The sequence below is a fragment of the Perissodus microlepis genome, chromosome 4, assembly GCF_051167445.1.
Source record: "Perissodus microlepis isolate ML-2025 ecotype Zambia chromosome 4, ASM5116744v1, whole genome shotgun sequence".
Classification (NCBI taxonomy): domain Eukaryota; kingdom Metazoa; phylum Chordata; class Actinopteri; order Cichliformes; family Cichlidae; genus Perissodus; species Perissodus microlepis.
The window spans coordinates 28714111-28729511 of NC_140464.1; the positions used below are offsets into that span (position 1 = coordinate 28714111).

Consider the following 15401-nt stretch of genomic DNA (forward strand, 5'->3'; position numbering starts at 1 on the left):
CGACCAATTTGGTCACAAATACGACCAAATTTTTCAGTGGTGCGACTAAAAAAAAATATTTGGTTGCACCTGTGCGACCAACTGTTCGGGTAGCAAAAAAAAAAAAAAAAAAAAAAATCTGCAACCTTCCCTGTGGTCAACAACAGACACAGATTTTGCCCCTATCGTGGACTAAACCAATCAGAGATAGTAAGGGGCGGGACCTCTCTGATTGGCCGTGGTCCAGTTGAAAGTGCAGGTGGAAGTGGGAGGTGAGTAGCTTGAATAAAGCGATATCAATTCATTAAATCCTGAATCGACTTTTAAATATAACTGTGTTTTGCCAGAAACGCCAGATTCTCAGATCAAAGCTCACAAAACCATTTCAACAACAACCAAACAGCAAATGAGAGCAGGTACACGGATTCCACACAAAGACGTAAACACGGAGCGGAACCGACGCATCAGAATCAACTTTGTCTTTCTCGGCTTTCTCACCCGACGGCCCGTAGACGGACACGCTGTCGGAGCCTAGCGATTCTGATGCGTCCGGTCCGCGCTGTGATTACGTCTTTTTGCGCTGATTCTGAGCTGCAGGTTTTGTCTCTCTCCAACCAAAATTCACCGAGCCAGCAGCAAAAGAAGCAGCAAACTGCGCTTCACATTTGATCAATGTCGTCATGAATTTTGCTGTTTTGCTTCCACGACTATTAAAAATCACACTCCATGCACAGCTAGCTCTCTCTCTATCTCTCTCTGTACTTCAAGAACAGTTTCCCGTCTCCAATCTCTGTTTTCTGTATTATTCATTCGCTTATTACCCACCAGTCTACCGTTGTTTACAGCGCTGTCGGCTGCTGTCTTTTTCTTTTCTTTTTCTTTTTTTCACTTAAATGATCTCGGACAAGAAAGCCTATTTTTTCTGTTGTTCAATACTGAAGAAATTCAAACTTTATATGCAGAACATTGTAGAATATTTTTAAGGTTATCTGCTATAAAAAGCCAGACCAGGAAAATCTCCTTCATGTTTTTCTGTGTTTTATTCTCAGTTACTTTCACACAAAGGCATCTGCTGTGATGTTCACAATTCTGATGAAGTCAGTTCTGATAAATGATCAGAATTATAATATTTCTAACTGTCTGAGGCTAAGTTGAAACGAATCGGGACTTTGAAAACCGGAATCGAATGGATTATAGAAATCAGTGATGATACCCAGCCCTAGTGAGCAGCTTAGGCACGACAGAAGTGGATGTAGCTGTAATAGGAAAAGAACTATTGCTAACTTTTCTGTTAAGTTAAGGCCTGATCCTTCTGAAATTCATAGCCAGTGCTCTGACACGGTGTCATCAATCTTTGAATGCTGAAAAAGCATAGTGTATCCAGAAAAACACATTATATTATATAAATTATTATAAAATTTGTGTGCGCCGAACTTTTGTGCCGGTACGCCTAACTTTAAAAAGTTAGGCGTACCGGTACGCCCATGGCAAAAAGTTAGTCTAGAGCCCTGTATATTGATGTACATCATGCGCCACTAGGCGGCAGTACTTACCCTTTAGTGAGGGAATGGTGGCATGTAATCAGCACGAGAGTGAGCTAAAATAAAAGATGGTTGTTGCTCCATGTTATCGCTTGAGCAGGGAGTTTTATTCAAGAGCCCAACACAACATGGTGTCAGAAGTGCACTCGCTCTAAGCGGTGAACTGAGAAAATTGAAAAGAAAGTCAGCTTGGCGAACGGCTAGCGACAAACATGATGGAGCAAGCAGCAGCTCTACCGGCAGCAACTGGCCCGGTTATGGCAGCTCCACCAGCGGCTACTTTCACCATCAAGCCACCGGAACCGTTCGACTTCGCAAAGCCCCAAGAATGGGAGAAGTGGATCAGACGTTTCGAGCGTTTTAGAATGGCAAGTAATCTGAACGGTTCAACAGATGCTAACCAAGTGAACACATTAGTTTACTGCATGGGAGACGAGGCTGACGACGTGCTAAGGGGACTTGACCTAACAGACGGGCAGCGCCAGCAGTACGATGCGGTCAGAAACGCTTTTGATAGACATTTTGTCCCCAGAAAGAATGTGATTTATGAAAGAGCAAAGTTTAATAAGCGAGTACAACAGCCAGCAGAAACAGTTGACTCCTTCATAACAGCTCTATATGCTCTCGCTGAAAACTGTGAATATGGTGAACTTCACGATGAACTTTTGAGGGACAGGCTCGTTGTGGGTCTTAAAGATTCATCACTGTCGGAGAGAATGCAGCTCAACAAAGATTTGACCCTAACCAAAGCTATCACAATGGCGAGACAATCTGAGGAAATAAAAAGGCAGCAAACTGACCTAAGAGGTGAAAGCAGCACTGGCAAAACAGCCGTGGATGCCGTGCATGTCAGAAAATCACAGCCAAATAAATTCAGAAGCAGAGAGCAAAAGCAGTTCAAGCCACAAAAACCACGAATAACAAAACAAGAGAATAAAACATGTTCTAAATGTGGAAAAGCACAGATGCACCCAGCAGCACAGTGCCCAGCTAAAAACGTGGACACTACGGGAGAGTTTGTAGGTCTACAACTGTGCATGAGGTGGCAGACAGTGCAGATGGACTTTTCCTAGGTGAACTGGATTCAGGAGAAGACCCGTGGCTTGCTAACATCTGCGTGAGAAGCAAAAGCATGACATTTAAATTAGACTCGGGGGCAGATGTCACAGCTATCTCAGAGGAGACATTCAAAGACATTAAGCAGCCAGATGAGCATTTGCAAAAAGCTGAAAAGCCACTGTATGGACCAGGAGGGGCAGCACTGACCGTACTTGGGTCGACGAAGGAGGACATTTCCTACAGTGACAGGAGCACTACAGAGACAATCTATGTAGTCAGAAATCTGCGTGTAGCTCTCTTAAGCAGGACAGCTTCTGTGAGACTGAAACTAATTGCCCGAATGGACAATGTTGACCTTGAGACAGTGAAGAAAGCGTACCCGAAACTATGTGATGGGCTCGGGCTTGTTCAAAAACCATACACGATTAAGCTGAAGCCCGACGCTAAACCTTATTCACTGAAAGTGCCAAGGCGTGTTCCGCTGCCACTACTGGGCAAAGTCAAAACAGAGCTGGAGAGGATGGAACAGTTGGGAGTAATCAGTCGTGTGGAAGAGCCCACAGACTGGTGTTGCGGCATGGTCGTAGCCCCCAAAAAGGACAAAGAGAAAGTCCGCATCTGTGTGGACATGACACCGTTAAATGGGTCAGTGTGTCGTGAAAGATATATCCTTCCCTCTGTAGACCAAACGCTAGGCATGCTCACAGGTGTGCAGTATTTCTCCAAGCTCGATGCTAACATGGACTTTTGGCAAATACCGCTGTCCAAAGAATCTGCTCTCCTCACCACATTTATTACGCCATTTGGTAGGTACCATTTCAATCGTTTGCCATTTGGTATTTCCAGTGCACCGGAGCATTTCCAAAACATGATGGTGACGGAAGTGACAGCCGGCCTCGCGGGAGTCGTGTGCCACATGGACGACATCCTGGTCTGGGGATCCACGAGAGAGGAGCACGACATGAGACTCCACGCTGTCCTCGACCGTGCAGAGAAGGCGGGCGTCACCCTGAACATGTCAAAATGTGAGTTTGGCAAAAGAGCAGTGAAATTCTTAGGATTCATTGTGTCATCTGAAGGCATGAGTCCTGACCCTGACAAAACTAGAGCGGTGCAGAATATGAAGGAGCCAAGCACCGTGAGTGAGCTTAGGAGCTTCTTAGGAATGGTGAATCAGCTGGGGAAATTCATCCCAAACCTCTCCGAAAAAGACAAACCACTGAGAGACTTGCTTTCAACTAAAAACATGTGGTACTGGGGGCATGAGCAACAAAACGCATTTAACAGTTTAAAACAAGAACTGTCATCTGCACCAGTACTACAGCTTTACAACCCAAACAAACCCCAAAAGATCTCAGCAGATGCCTCTTCATACGGGTTGGGGGCAGTTTTACTACAGAAAGACAATGACGTGTGGTCACCAGTCGCGTATGCCTCGCGATCATTGACAGCCACAGAGCAGCGCTATGCTCAGCTGGAAAAAGAAGCGCTGGCGCTCACCTGGGCCTGTGAAAGATTCAGTGACTTTATTCTAGGGCTGCACTTTGAGCTTGAGACCGACCATAAGCCACTTGTGAGCCTACTTGGAGGACAAGCCCTGGATTTGCTTCCACCGCGGATACAGAGATTCCGCATGCGCCTAATGAGGTATTCTTACACTATAAGGCACATTCCAGACAAAAGCCTCACCACAGCCGACACGCTGTCACGGTTACCGCTGGCAGGCAGCGCGATGCCCAGAGACAATGATCTTATGGAGGACACCGATATTTACGTTGACGCAGTGCTGGAGGGCCTTCCTACTAGCAGCAAATACCTTACAGATCTCCGTGAGCAGCTACAGTCTGACAGCGTCTGTTCCCTAGTCATGAAGTTCTGTGCAGAGGGCTGGCCGGACAGGAACCAGCTGCAGGGAGTGGTGAAACACTACTGGTCTGAAAGAGCAGTTTTGAGTGTACACAATGGACTACTACTGCGAGGCACGAGGTTGGTCATACCTGCAAACATGCGAAATGCAGTTTTGGACAAAATACACGAGGGACACCAAGGGGTAGTTAAGTGTAGAGAACGTGCGCGACAAGCAGTGTGGTGGCCAGGCTTGAGTAATCAGATCAGTGAACTTGTCCTTAAGTGCAGGCTGTGCATACAGGAGAGGGTTAATGTGAGGGAACCTCTTATGCCCACACGTTTACCTGAGAGGCCATGGCAGAATTTAGGAGCTGATTTGTTCACACTAAAAGACAAAAACTATCTGTTGGTAGTAGATTATTTCTCGAGATATGTCGAGATTGCTCAACTCAGCCCAACTCGTTCAGCCAATGTGATTGTGCATTTAAAGTCAATATTTGCACGCCATGGAATACCTGAAGCATTGATTACCGATAATGGCCCACAATTTGCATTTTCAAGAAATGAGAGACTTTGCAAGGGACTACTGTTTTGAGCATGTCACCAGTAGTCCCAGGTACCCGCAGAGCAACGGTGAGGCAGAGAGGGGCGTCCAGACCATCAAGAATCTCCTCAAAAAAGCTAGCGATCCATACAAGGCATTGCTGGCATACAGAACAACAGCACTGGCGAATGGCTACAGCCCGGCTCAACTTCTCATGGGGCGCAGGCTTCGTACTACCTTGCCAATGCTTCCTGAAACCTTACAGCCCCGTCTGCCTGATTTTCAGCAGGTTTGTTGTTCAGAGAGAGAGAAACGGGATGTTTTAACAAAAGGCATAGAACAAGAGAACTGGATAAATTGTTGCCAGGGCAACCAGTCTGGATCACGGATGCAAAAGCACAGGGCACAGTGACATCAGTCCACCCAACTCCACGATCGTACATCATCAGTGGACCCCAAGGGACAATCAGAAGGAACCGCAGTCATCTTGTGCTGATCCCACAAACAGAGACTCAAACCGAAGCAAAACAGATCCAGTCCACTCCTACAGAGACTGTTTCTGAGCCTAGCGCACCCCATACACCAGGTGTGGTTAGAACCCGGTCTGGTAGGGAAGTGATTAAACCGAAAAGACTTGATCTGTGAAGCAAATTGTTTGGAAAGGGTAAAGTTGTATTTCAAATGCTAAGTTGTGGTTTTGAGAGTAGCATGTTTAAAAGGGAAAATGGTTGGACATCTGTTACAAGAGAAAAGAAAGTGTTTATGAAAATACCGAGTTTATGTTTCCTGAAATGCTGGGGTATGTCTGTATTGAAAAAAAATATTATGCAGTTATGTTTTGTTTGAAGAGCAAAAGAATGTACCAGCCTAACTTCAGTAAGGGGGATGTGGTGTAATCTATATTGATGTACATCATGCGCCACTAGGCGGCAGTACTTACCCTTTAGTGAGGGAATGGTGGCACGTAATCAGCACGAGAGTAAGCTAAAATAAAAGATGGTTGTTGCTCCATGTTATCGCTTGAGCGGGGAGTTTTATTCAAGAGCCCAACACAACAGAGAGGACTTTTTGTTAGTGATCTTAATAGTATTTTTTCATATTAATTTAATTTTTCATCTAATTGAATACAATCTATTTGTGTATGATTGTCAGTCCAAAGAGGGAGAGAGGAAAGAGGGAACGTGAGGAGAAAGTACAAGGTCAGGAAGAACCAGGTAAGAAAACAGACAGGGAATAGTGACATGCAAAACAGAAACTATTAAACTGACAAAGAGAAAAAACCTGATTTTACTCACACAATCTGGAAGTTGTGTCCTCCCTATATTAAAGCTGCTATACAGAATCTGCTAAACAAACTGGGTTGAAACATTTTTGACCCTCTTTAACAACATTCCAACATAACATTATCATTGATTGGGGAGATTAAAATTAATGATATATTTTTATGTGGTTCAGCCACAACTCTACTAAAACCTCAACCAGTAATAGGTAGGCCAACATTTGGACCGTCCAGTTGTCTGTATGACTGCCGCAGTACGTACATCACATTTGCACACTATCAGAAAGTGCCAAACGGAGCCCTGGTGGAGTGAGGAGCTGTAAAGAGAAGCAGAGTGCTCTGTTTATATTCTAAAAATGTTTTAAACTTGTTTCAAAGATTCTGTACAGCAGCTTTAAATGTTTTCCAAAAGCACACATACACTTATCAGTGTTTCTCAAACTTTTTACAGTGTGTACCACCTGATAAAAATGTCAAGCTCTCCCAAGTACCACTATGAAAGCATGAAACTCATAAATCTTACAACACAAAATTAGTATTATTAAATTAGTAAAATTAGTATCTGCAGTAAAGATTTTTTCATACATTGTATACATTCTACCACAGGCAAAGTTGCCTCCATTTCTATAGTTTTTTATTAATATTTTGTAATAATTTATTCTGTTTTGGGAGTGTTTTTTACTTATCTGTATTATATTATACATACACATTAAAAGTAAATCTCTGTCCAAAAAATGCACTCAGTTTACTTTTTACTCACTATGAGCATCATTCATTATTCTCCCCCAGTAATTAAGGTTAGGATATGTATTTTTTTTTATTCCAATCCATTCTTCTTTTGCAGCATTTAAATAACCTTTATCAGATTTGATGATTTTGTTACAGACTTTTCAAAAAAGTGTTAAATTTTTCTTTCACAAATGTGGGAATTAAATTGTGTTAAAATGTACAAAACAGTGATGTCATGTTTTGTGACGAGGACCCAGGCACAGAGAGACTTGATGAATTTAAGAATCTTATGATTTAATAAAGAAATTTGCAGACTTGCACAGAGATGGTAAAATTATGATGACTGATAACGGAGATGAAGACAACAGACAATGAGGACAGGGAGGAACAGGGGTTTAAATGCACCAAAGTGACAGTCAGAGAGAACTCGGGACAACATTTAAGGATGCAGGGACTGACAGAGACAGGTTTATCTTGCCTGGCTGGGCAGCTCTCTGGGTGCTCAGCACCCCCAAAGCTCTGATTCTAGAATCGCCCCTGCTCCTATATCATGCCTGATTGGTGTGATTGGTGATGTTACAACTCTCTCTGCGTTACAACCATACATCTCCCCTACAGAAAATCAAACACAAACTAGAAAAGATATAAAGCAGCCATGCACATGCAATATTATTCCAGCTGCCACAAGCAGACAAGATTTTCAAAAAAAGGGTGAACTGAGATTTTATTTGACATGAGTTTAGCAGTAGCACTATCTAAACAGGGTTCAACATGGTTTTGGAGATAAAAACAGATGTCATGACTGTGCTTTCAAATGTGGGTTTCAAGTGGGATCTATTTATTTAAATATTGGCCTTACCTAAAGGGGGATATATTTTCCTAAACAAATTAATTTGGTTGACTTAATTCCTTTACCTTCCCCAGATACCTTGAAAATTCAAATTCAATTAAATAAATAAAACAAAAAGATTACCAAGAGGACCCTACAGAGAGTCTATACTGCTCCTCTTGGCAAAACAATTGTGTTTGGCTCAACAAAGGTTGCAGATGATGATTCTGCTTCTGGAAGAAAAAAAAAGAGTACAAACATTTTTTCACCATTTCACTCCTGTGACATGCATTTAAAGTGGCTGGAGTAATGCTTAAAGTATTCAAATGTAATTCAAAAACTACCTGGCTCATTCTCCACCTCTTCGTGTCATCCCTTTCTAGGACAGAAGACACATGGTAATATAAACATAGTTCCAAACACATGACAAGGGACAAGGCTTAAAGTGTGTTTCAGCTGTTTGCTAGATGCTGGAGCTCACATATTTGACTTATTCCAGGTAAGTATAAATGTAACAAACATCAGAGGTCTTCTGTGGGCTTTTTGATAATATGTAATTGTGTAATGTTCATTTAATGTTATGTTTACATCTCGCTGGAGTCTGATGTTTGCATCAGCTTACATAGGTGTCTTGCCTCCTTCCTGCTGGCACACACTGCTGTTGTGGAGTGCAGCCCTCCACAACAATGTGGAAGTTTGGGGAAATTAATTTCCCACCAACTTCCTATTACATTATTAATTGGCATTAATTAATCTTGTAGTGAATATTTGTATTTATGGAGAAAAAAGTATAGAAAGTAATGAGTGGAATGCAGATTTTCTTAAATGTAATATTTCCATTTGATGTCGCTACCAGTCAGAGGGAATTATTTCTGTTTATTTATAATTTAACTTCACCTACTGTGTGTTATTTAGAAGAAAAAAATAACTTTTAAAATTAAGTTTTACTGCCAGCTTTCATTGATTTCATTTAAAGTTTATTATTTAATGAGTAATGTCTGTGGTCTTGTATCTTGCTCTAAACACTTTTTCTGCCACAGAAAATCACCAACAAACACTTATCAACTCATGGTATAAGTGAACCATCCGACAGCACATCATGAAACAGAATGCAGTGCTGATGATGGTCCTGTCAGGTCAGTGTGAATCATTTATTTCCAAAATTCTATGAAATAAAAATTTGTTAAAAATGGGTTAGTACATCAATGAGTAACTTTTGTTGAGGTCTAAAGTGTGAAACAAAGTCTTTGTTCATTATTATACAAGCCTCTCCTAATTTTGCCACTATGAACCAACATTAACAAACTACTATATAATGTCTCATATTCAATAGTTTATGAGGATCCAGAAAATGTCTGATTTGCATTTGTCATGAAATGCTTCAAAGTGAGTTTCTTTATTCTTACCACAGGACTGTGTTTCCTGCCTGCCTGTTTTCCTCGACTCTACATACTTGTTTCACAGGCAAAAGACTGGAGCAGCGCTAAACAGTTCTGTAGGAATAAGTACACTGACCTGGCCTGTGTGCATAATGAGAAAGACCTGGCAATGGTCAATAAACTTACAAAGGGATTTTTAAGCGTTTGGATTGGACTCCAGCCTGACACTGAAGCATGGAGGTGGTCTCTGGAATACCAGAATTACTATGCTGAAGGAGGGGCTGAGTTCAGAATGTGGGCTAGTAATGAACCCAATGTTGGTCCAGGATACTACAAAGCATGTGTGGCAATGCTCCCAAGTGGGGAATGGGCAGATCAGGCATGCGGTGTCACATACTCATTCATCTGCTACTACAAAAGTAATGAAAAACAGTTATTAAGACTTTAGCTTTAACATATTCCATGTTGTTTTATTAATAGTTACTCTGATCTTTCATTTATAAGGTTTGTTCAAGGATTTTACAACCTTTAGTTTTGTAGAGGAAGGAATGAGGATTTAAGAGATTGAAGAGAAGATCTTACTAAGGATGGAGGAGTTAGTCCTTATTACTAAATCTTTTATCAGAATAAAATCTGGTCAGAAAAATGACATTACACTTAATTTAAATTACAAAAAAAGTTACCATATTACTATATCAGGTTCTCCTGTGTTTGCAATAAACAAATAAATAAATAATCTATTTGTATATATTTAGTAACCAGATTATTTCAACATGAATGCTACATATTTTGTAGTTACCAGTCCAATCTGTTGTATTAGACTACTACCAAAACGTCTGTACGTATATGTCTGTGACATATACGTACAGACGTACAGACGTACTCTTGGTATTTTCCCAAATACCAAGAGTCCAAAAAACCAAACACATTTACATGCTACACAACTATTATACAGATATTGATATATTCTTGGAGACTGACTGAATGAAACATATTTCCAGACACATCGAGCTTCATCTATGTGAATGTGAGTGAGACCTGGAAGAACGCTCAGAGCTACTGCAGAGTGAAGCACACAGATCTGGCCAGTGTGAGGAACCAGTCTGAGAATGAACAGCTGAAGATGATGTTGAACAATTCCCCCACGTGGATCGGTCTTTATAGAAATTCATGGATGTGGTCAGATGGGAGCGCATATTCATTCCCCAACTGGGCTCCCAACAAGCCACTGAGTGAAGACAACTACTCCTGTGGCACCACATATTTAGAGAAGTGGCACAACAGTGCATGTAATGGGTACAATTACTTCCTCTGTTACACTGGTGAGCTCTCATTTGTTTTGGCTACAATTTAACATTTACAGAAATTCTTGTACAATCTTTTATTCTGCAGTGTAATTCTTATGATAACACAGCATTTTGTATAACAGATGTCAAGGACCAGAGACTGTTGAAGGTGGAGCTGAAGACAACAGATGCCTCTGTGGACATGGAGGTGCTGCAGAACGACATCTTGGAAAAGGTAACTAACTAGTTAAAATAAAATAGCATTTTATATCAACAAACCAAAACAGACAAAACAAACAAACAAACAAAAGATGGATCCTCATATTTCTTCCCCACTAGCAGCAGCCTTAAGTAATGTATCAGTCAACATAATATCAAAACTTCTGTCACTCTCCCACAACCGATTGTGAAATTGTTAATGGATATTTACTGATAAACAGCTGTTAAAAAATGCACTGTGTGAGAATAATAAATATGTTTCCCAGTTCAATCAGAGGCTGATGGAGAACGGTCTGAGTGAATTCACGCTGAGATGGGTGAAGCAGCTTGATGGAAACATCTTCCACAAAAAGGAACAAGAGGAGGAGAAAGAGGAGACTGAAGAGATCTGTGCTGTCACACTGACACTTTGATTTTCCAGCAACCAACTTCAGTTAACTGTGGTGTGTCCTATCTCTCTGTCCTGTTCACTGAAAAAAATAACCTACATTGGTTGCAAGCAATAAAGTTATGTTTAGTCAACCTTAATTTTCTTTTTTATAACTCAACACTTTTATATGTTAAATGAACATGATTTTGATGTTTTTTGTTCCTGTAAAGTCTTTACAGCTATCTCATGATAATGTAACACAAAATGGTTGTTTATGATTATACTTTTTTATGTTGAGAGTATGTAGGTTTTTTTTATGAGAGAGAAGACAAATACGCTCCAATTATAACTTTTAACAATTTATTAGCAAAATGGTTAGAATTAGTTTTACATGGTGCCATGGACCTCCTCTCTCTGGCTCAGAGACAAAAGGCTGCCGCACCCAGGAAGTAAACACTTTTTTATTGCATGTCACGAAACCATAAAGAGAGCTTCTCCAACCCCAGAAATTTATGGCCATGTTTCCTCTAGCGCAGTCAGGCTTAAAGTTTGTACCTTCTGGTGCCTTCACTACTGAGACACCCTGTCAGGTTTATATTGTTGATTGTCATTTATGCTTAGAAATATTTAACCATATATGCTTAGAGGTGTATAATCGATTGTGTAGTGATAGGATGTGTGATCCTTAGGAGTCTGCAAAGACTTCGTGTGCATTCCAGAGTGCTCTGGCATTCACACCCACACCCTGGGAGCATGGGAGAGGTCGTACCTTGTTTTATTGTTTTATGGTAGGATAAACGTAGCTATGTCAGTTTTAGTCTAAGTGACTTTTGTTTAGATGAACTGCTGGACTTCCAGGCCAGCAGGTTTAGGGAAGTTGTTTATCGCGCCACAATCTTACCACACACTCACACACACACACACACACACACACATACTTACACAACGCACAGGCAAGGTACTCTGTGTGTGTATGTATACGTCATATGTTAATGAACCTATGTATATTCATGTAACCACAATAAAAGGAGTGTTACAGGGAACCTGTCTGACGGAGGTCAAGTGGGTGGAACGACACTTGGCTCCAGGCAGGCCTCCCTCATGCATGAGTAACACAAAGAACTTTGCCTACTTGTGTCTTGCTTTTGCTGTGTAGTAAATTGTCTTGAACGTTCCAGGGAATAGGTTTATGCCACAAACCTATCACTCCCCCTCCCCCTCAAATTCTTAGAGAAGGGGGCTCCTCTCTGTATATGTCTGTTAGTATCTGATTATAGCAATCTACTTCTAATACTACTCTACAATTCTTACTGTGTGTTCTAAGGCAGCGGTCTCCAACCTTTTTTGCGCCACGGACCGGTTTATGCCCGACAATATTTTCACGGACCGGCCTTTAAGGTGTCGCGGATAAATACAACAAAATAAAACTACTACCGGTACCGAAAAAAAGAAGATTTATTCATAACACATGTGAAAAGACCCAGGAAAACCGAGTTAACAATAAAAACGATAACAAAATAACGCTGAAAACCGATAAAAACCCTGAAAACCATATATTTCACACCTGAGCCTCAACTCTCGCGGCCCGGTACCAAACAACTCACGGACCAGTACCAGTCCGAGGCCCGGGGGTTGGGGACCGCTGTAATAAAGTATAAAACAAACATATGATGCTAATTATGAGATATTAGCCTTAAAGATAAAAAATAAACCCCAACATGTATTTAGTTATCTTATGTTAAACCAATATACACATTTTGGTGGGCCAAAATGTTCTTTAGCTGGATTAGCTGAATGTCTCAGAGTCTAGGGGATTCAGTATGACAATGGTGACACACCCTTGGGACTCTATTCACTGAAGATAAGTTTACAAAAAGTCTATCCAGTGAGTGAGGGTGAATGCTGAGTAATTGCATATGAGAGCATGAGGGTGGGAATGTATGTTTGTATCTGAGTGTGCCTGTATGTCTGTGTCTATATGTCAGGTTGGGTATCAGACGCCACCTCTCTGAGGACATCTCAGGTCCTCCAAGGTTTGGAGGCCGATCTCCCCCACCACTTCCACTGCCAGTGGCAGACGCCCTCAGACATCAGTGCGTTGGTGGTTCTTTGTGTCCGGGGATGGGCGTACACACCGGCTCACTCCTTGGTGGCTGCTTGTCGGGGCCTGGAGCCTGGGGCTCGCTCGGGCCACTTCGGGGGTGGGGTGCCCTCAGCCTCTCGGCCTGGGGCTCGGTCACTCTGGCACAGCTGGCTGCCGGCGGAGCTCACGGGCACGTCACTGCAACCCCCCCTGGCTTCTGCTCCGCGGCTGCTGAGTGACCCCTCATCTGGGGCTCTCCTCAGCTCTTTCTGGGATAGTGGCGCGGCTGCCCCTCTGTTGGTCTTCCTTGGTCTCTTGTGTTCTGAGGGCCTCTGGATGTCTGGAGTTTTGATCTCCTCCATACCTGCTTCATGCCCTGGAGGACGGGGCTGTGGCTCCCCACACCCTCTAGTACAGGGGTGTCGAACTCCAGGCCTCGAGGGCCGGTGTCCTGCAGGTTTTAGATCTCACCCTGGGTCATCACACCTGAGTTCATTACCAGGCCTCTGGAGAACTGCAAGACATGTTGAGGAGGTCATTTAGCCGTTTAAATCAGCTGTGTTGGATCAAGGACACATCTAAAACCTGCAGGACACCGGCCCTCGAGGCCTGGAGTTTGACACCTGTGCTAGCAGATCATTACATGTAGGAACCTTTTAATACAAGTGCGTCCATGCTCACAGGTGTACACACGGGTGCTCATACACACAAACTACACCCTTTTTGGCTCCTACCTCAAAGCACACTGTGCGCTGTCGATCTTACGTGCTGCACAATAATGTTTAATATTTAGTATTTACTCTTATATTCACATAGATCATCGTGATGTTGTTTATTATATTGCTCTTTTTTTCTTCTGCTTGTTTTCTCCTTTTTCTTTCTCAACAGGTGATCCAGGTGATTGATATATGTATTTTTTTTTGTCTGCTTATTTTGTTGTTTTTTGTTGTTTGCCCTTTATCCCCGTCCCTCATCTCCGCTGTTTTTCTTTCCCTCTTTCTTTCTCCCCTTTCTTTTCCGCAGTCAAGTCTGTCCCGTATTTAGCAAGTGAAAATAAAATAAAATAAACATTAAAGGCGAATCAAATAGACCATTACAGCAAGGCTGGGATGGTCTATTTGGTAAAGTAAATCCGTTGGGTATCTTTCTTCGCCTTTAGACAATAATTCTGATGGCAAAAGAACCAAACAGGACAGGCAAAAAAACCAAAAAAAAACCAAAAGTCTGTCCATAAACTGAACCTAATATTTGTGTTTAGGCTGCAGTGCCTCTGTGTGTCTTTGTAAGTTCTGTAACACAGTGGTTCTCAAACTTCTCACAATGAGTACCACCTCGTAAAATATATGGCTCTTAAAGTACCACCCTTATGACCAACATTAAAGTACAGTAGTATAGGCCTATTTGACACCATATACAGTTTACTTGAGACAATTTTATTTCTTATATGAATGTTATAATAATATGTAATATTATTTATTTTAACTGTTATAAACAGGATGTGACAAGTGATAATAATAACAACTGTACTGCATTAAAACATTCACAGCAGGTGGGATATCCGGTTTTTAAGTGATGACTTATGAGCCCTGCTTCCGAGTCCAAACTACTCTGTGTTTATTAAGGTTGTTGTGTTTCTTGTTCTATTTAATCTAAACAAGCCCCTAAAAACAGTCAGTGATCACTGTCGGCCTCTCTCAGTTTTGATCATCACTATTCATTTTAAAGCTCAGTTTTTAAAACCTTATGATATAACTACAGCCCAGCCCATGCAGCACAAAATTAATGACTAACCTCGTATTGTGGATGAATTATGTCAGTTGTTCTCCTGACCGAAGTTGGGTCCATTTACAGCATCCTACCATGCGACTGCATTTGTCCTTAACCATCGGGAACCCTCACGTTAACTTTTATCGAGTGGAAAAAAGTTCATCCTCCAGCTTCACTCTGCTAATGTGTTTATGTTATGCTAACCATATTTGTGTGGCTAGCCATGACATAGCACATCATACCAGCTGGCTCAGCTTCAGTAACCCTACAAACGTCACTGCTGTTTAGTTTTCTGTCTTCATTTATGTCGGAAGTGATAACAGAGCTGTACGTTTTATATTTTTTAAGAAATCCCTCAGTCAGAACATGGTATATTATTTGTCCCTAAAACTTTGGGGGGGAAACTTCCCGCGTACCACCAGTGGTATGTGTACCACAGTTTGAGAATGACTGCTGTAACATATCCAGGAAATCTGTGTAGTTGTGGGG

General features: G+C 41.8%; 1 protein-coding gene across 2 annotated transcripts; it reads left to right on the forward strand.

Moving 5' to 3' along the window:
* Positions 1-5978: 5978 nt before the first annotated feature.
* LOC146389198 (putative C-type lectin domain family 20 member A) lies at positions 5979-12171 on the forward strand. 2 transcript variants are annotated; one of them, XM_084924814.1, is made up of 7 exons: positions 5979-6185; positions 8192-8307; positions 8849-8944; positions 9220-9606; positions 10189-10509; positions 10617-10708; positions 10959-12171. In XM_084924814.1, exons 3-7 carry the CDS (start codon positions 8908-8910, stop codon positions 11103-11105), a joined length of 984 nt encoding a protein of 327 aa, XP_084780940.1. In that variant the 5' UTR covers positions 5979-6185; positions 8192-8307; positions 8849-8907; the 3' UTR covers positions 11106-12171. The 2 variants fall into 2 exon arrangements, with proteins under 2 accessions (XP_084780940.1, XP_084780939.1); XM_084924813.1 differs by lacking the exons at positions 5979-6185; positions 8192-8307; positions 8849-8944 and having other exon boundaries at positions 9180-9606.
* Positions 12172-15401: the final 3230 nt, after the last annotated feature.

Coding starts and splice junctions, on each gene's coding strand:
- LOC146389198 (XM_084924813.1), top strand. CDS start 9,180: ATGAAATGCTTCAAAGTGAGTTTCTTTATTCTTACCACAGGACTGTGT. Junction 10,510..10,616: donor TTACTTCCTCTGTTACACTG/GTGAGCTCTCAT, acceptor TTTGTATAACAG/ATGTCAAGGACCAGAGACTG. Junction 10,709..10,958: donor AGAACGACATCTTGGAAAAG/GTAACTAACTAG, acceptor TATGTTTCCCAG/TTCAATCAGAGGCTGATGGA.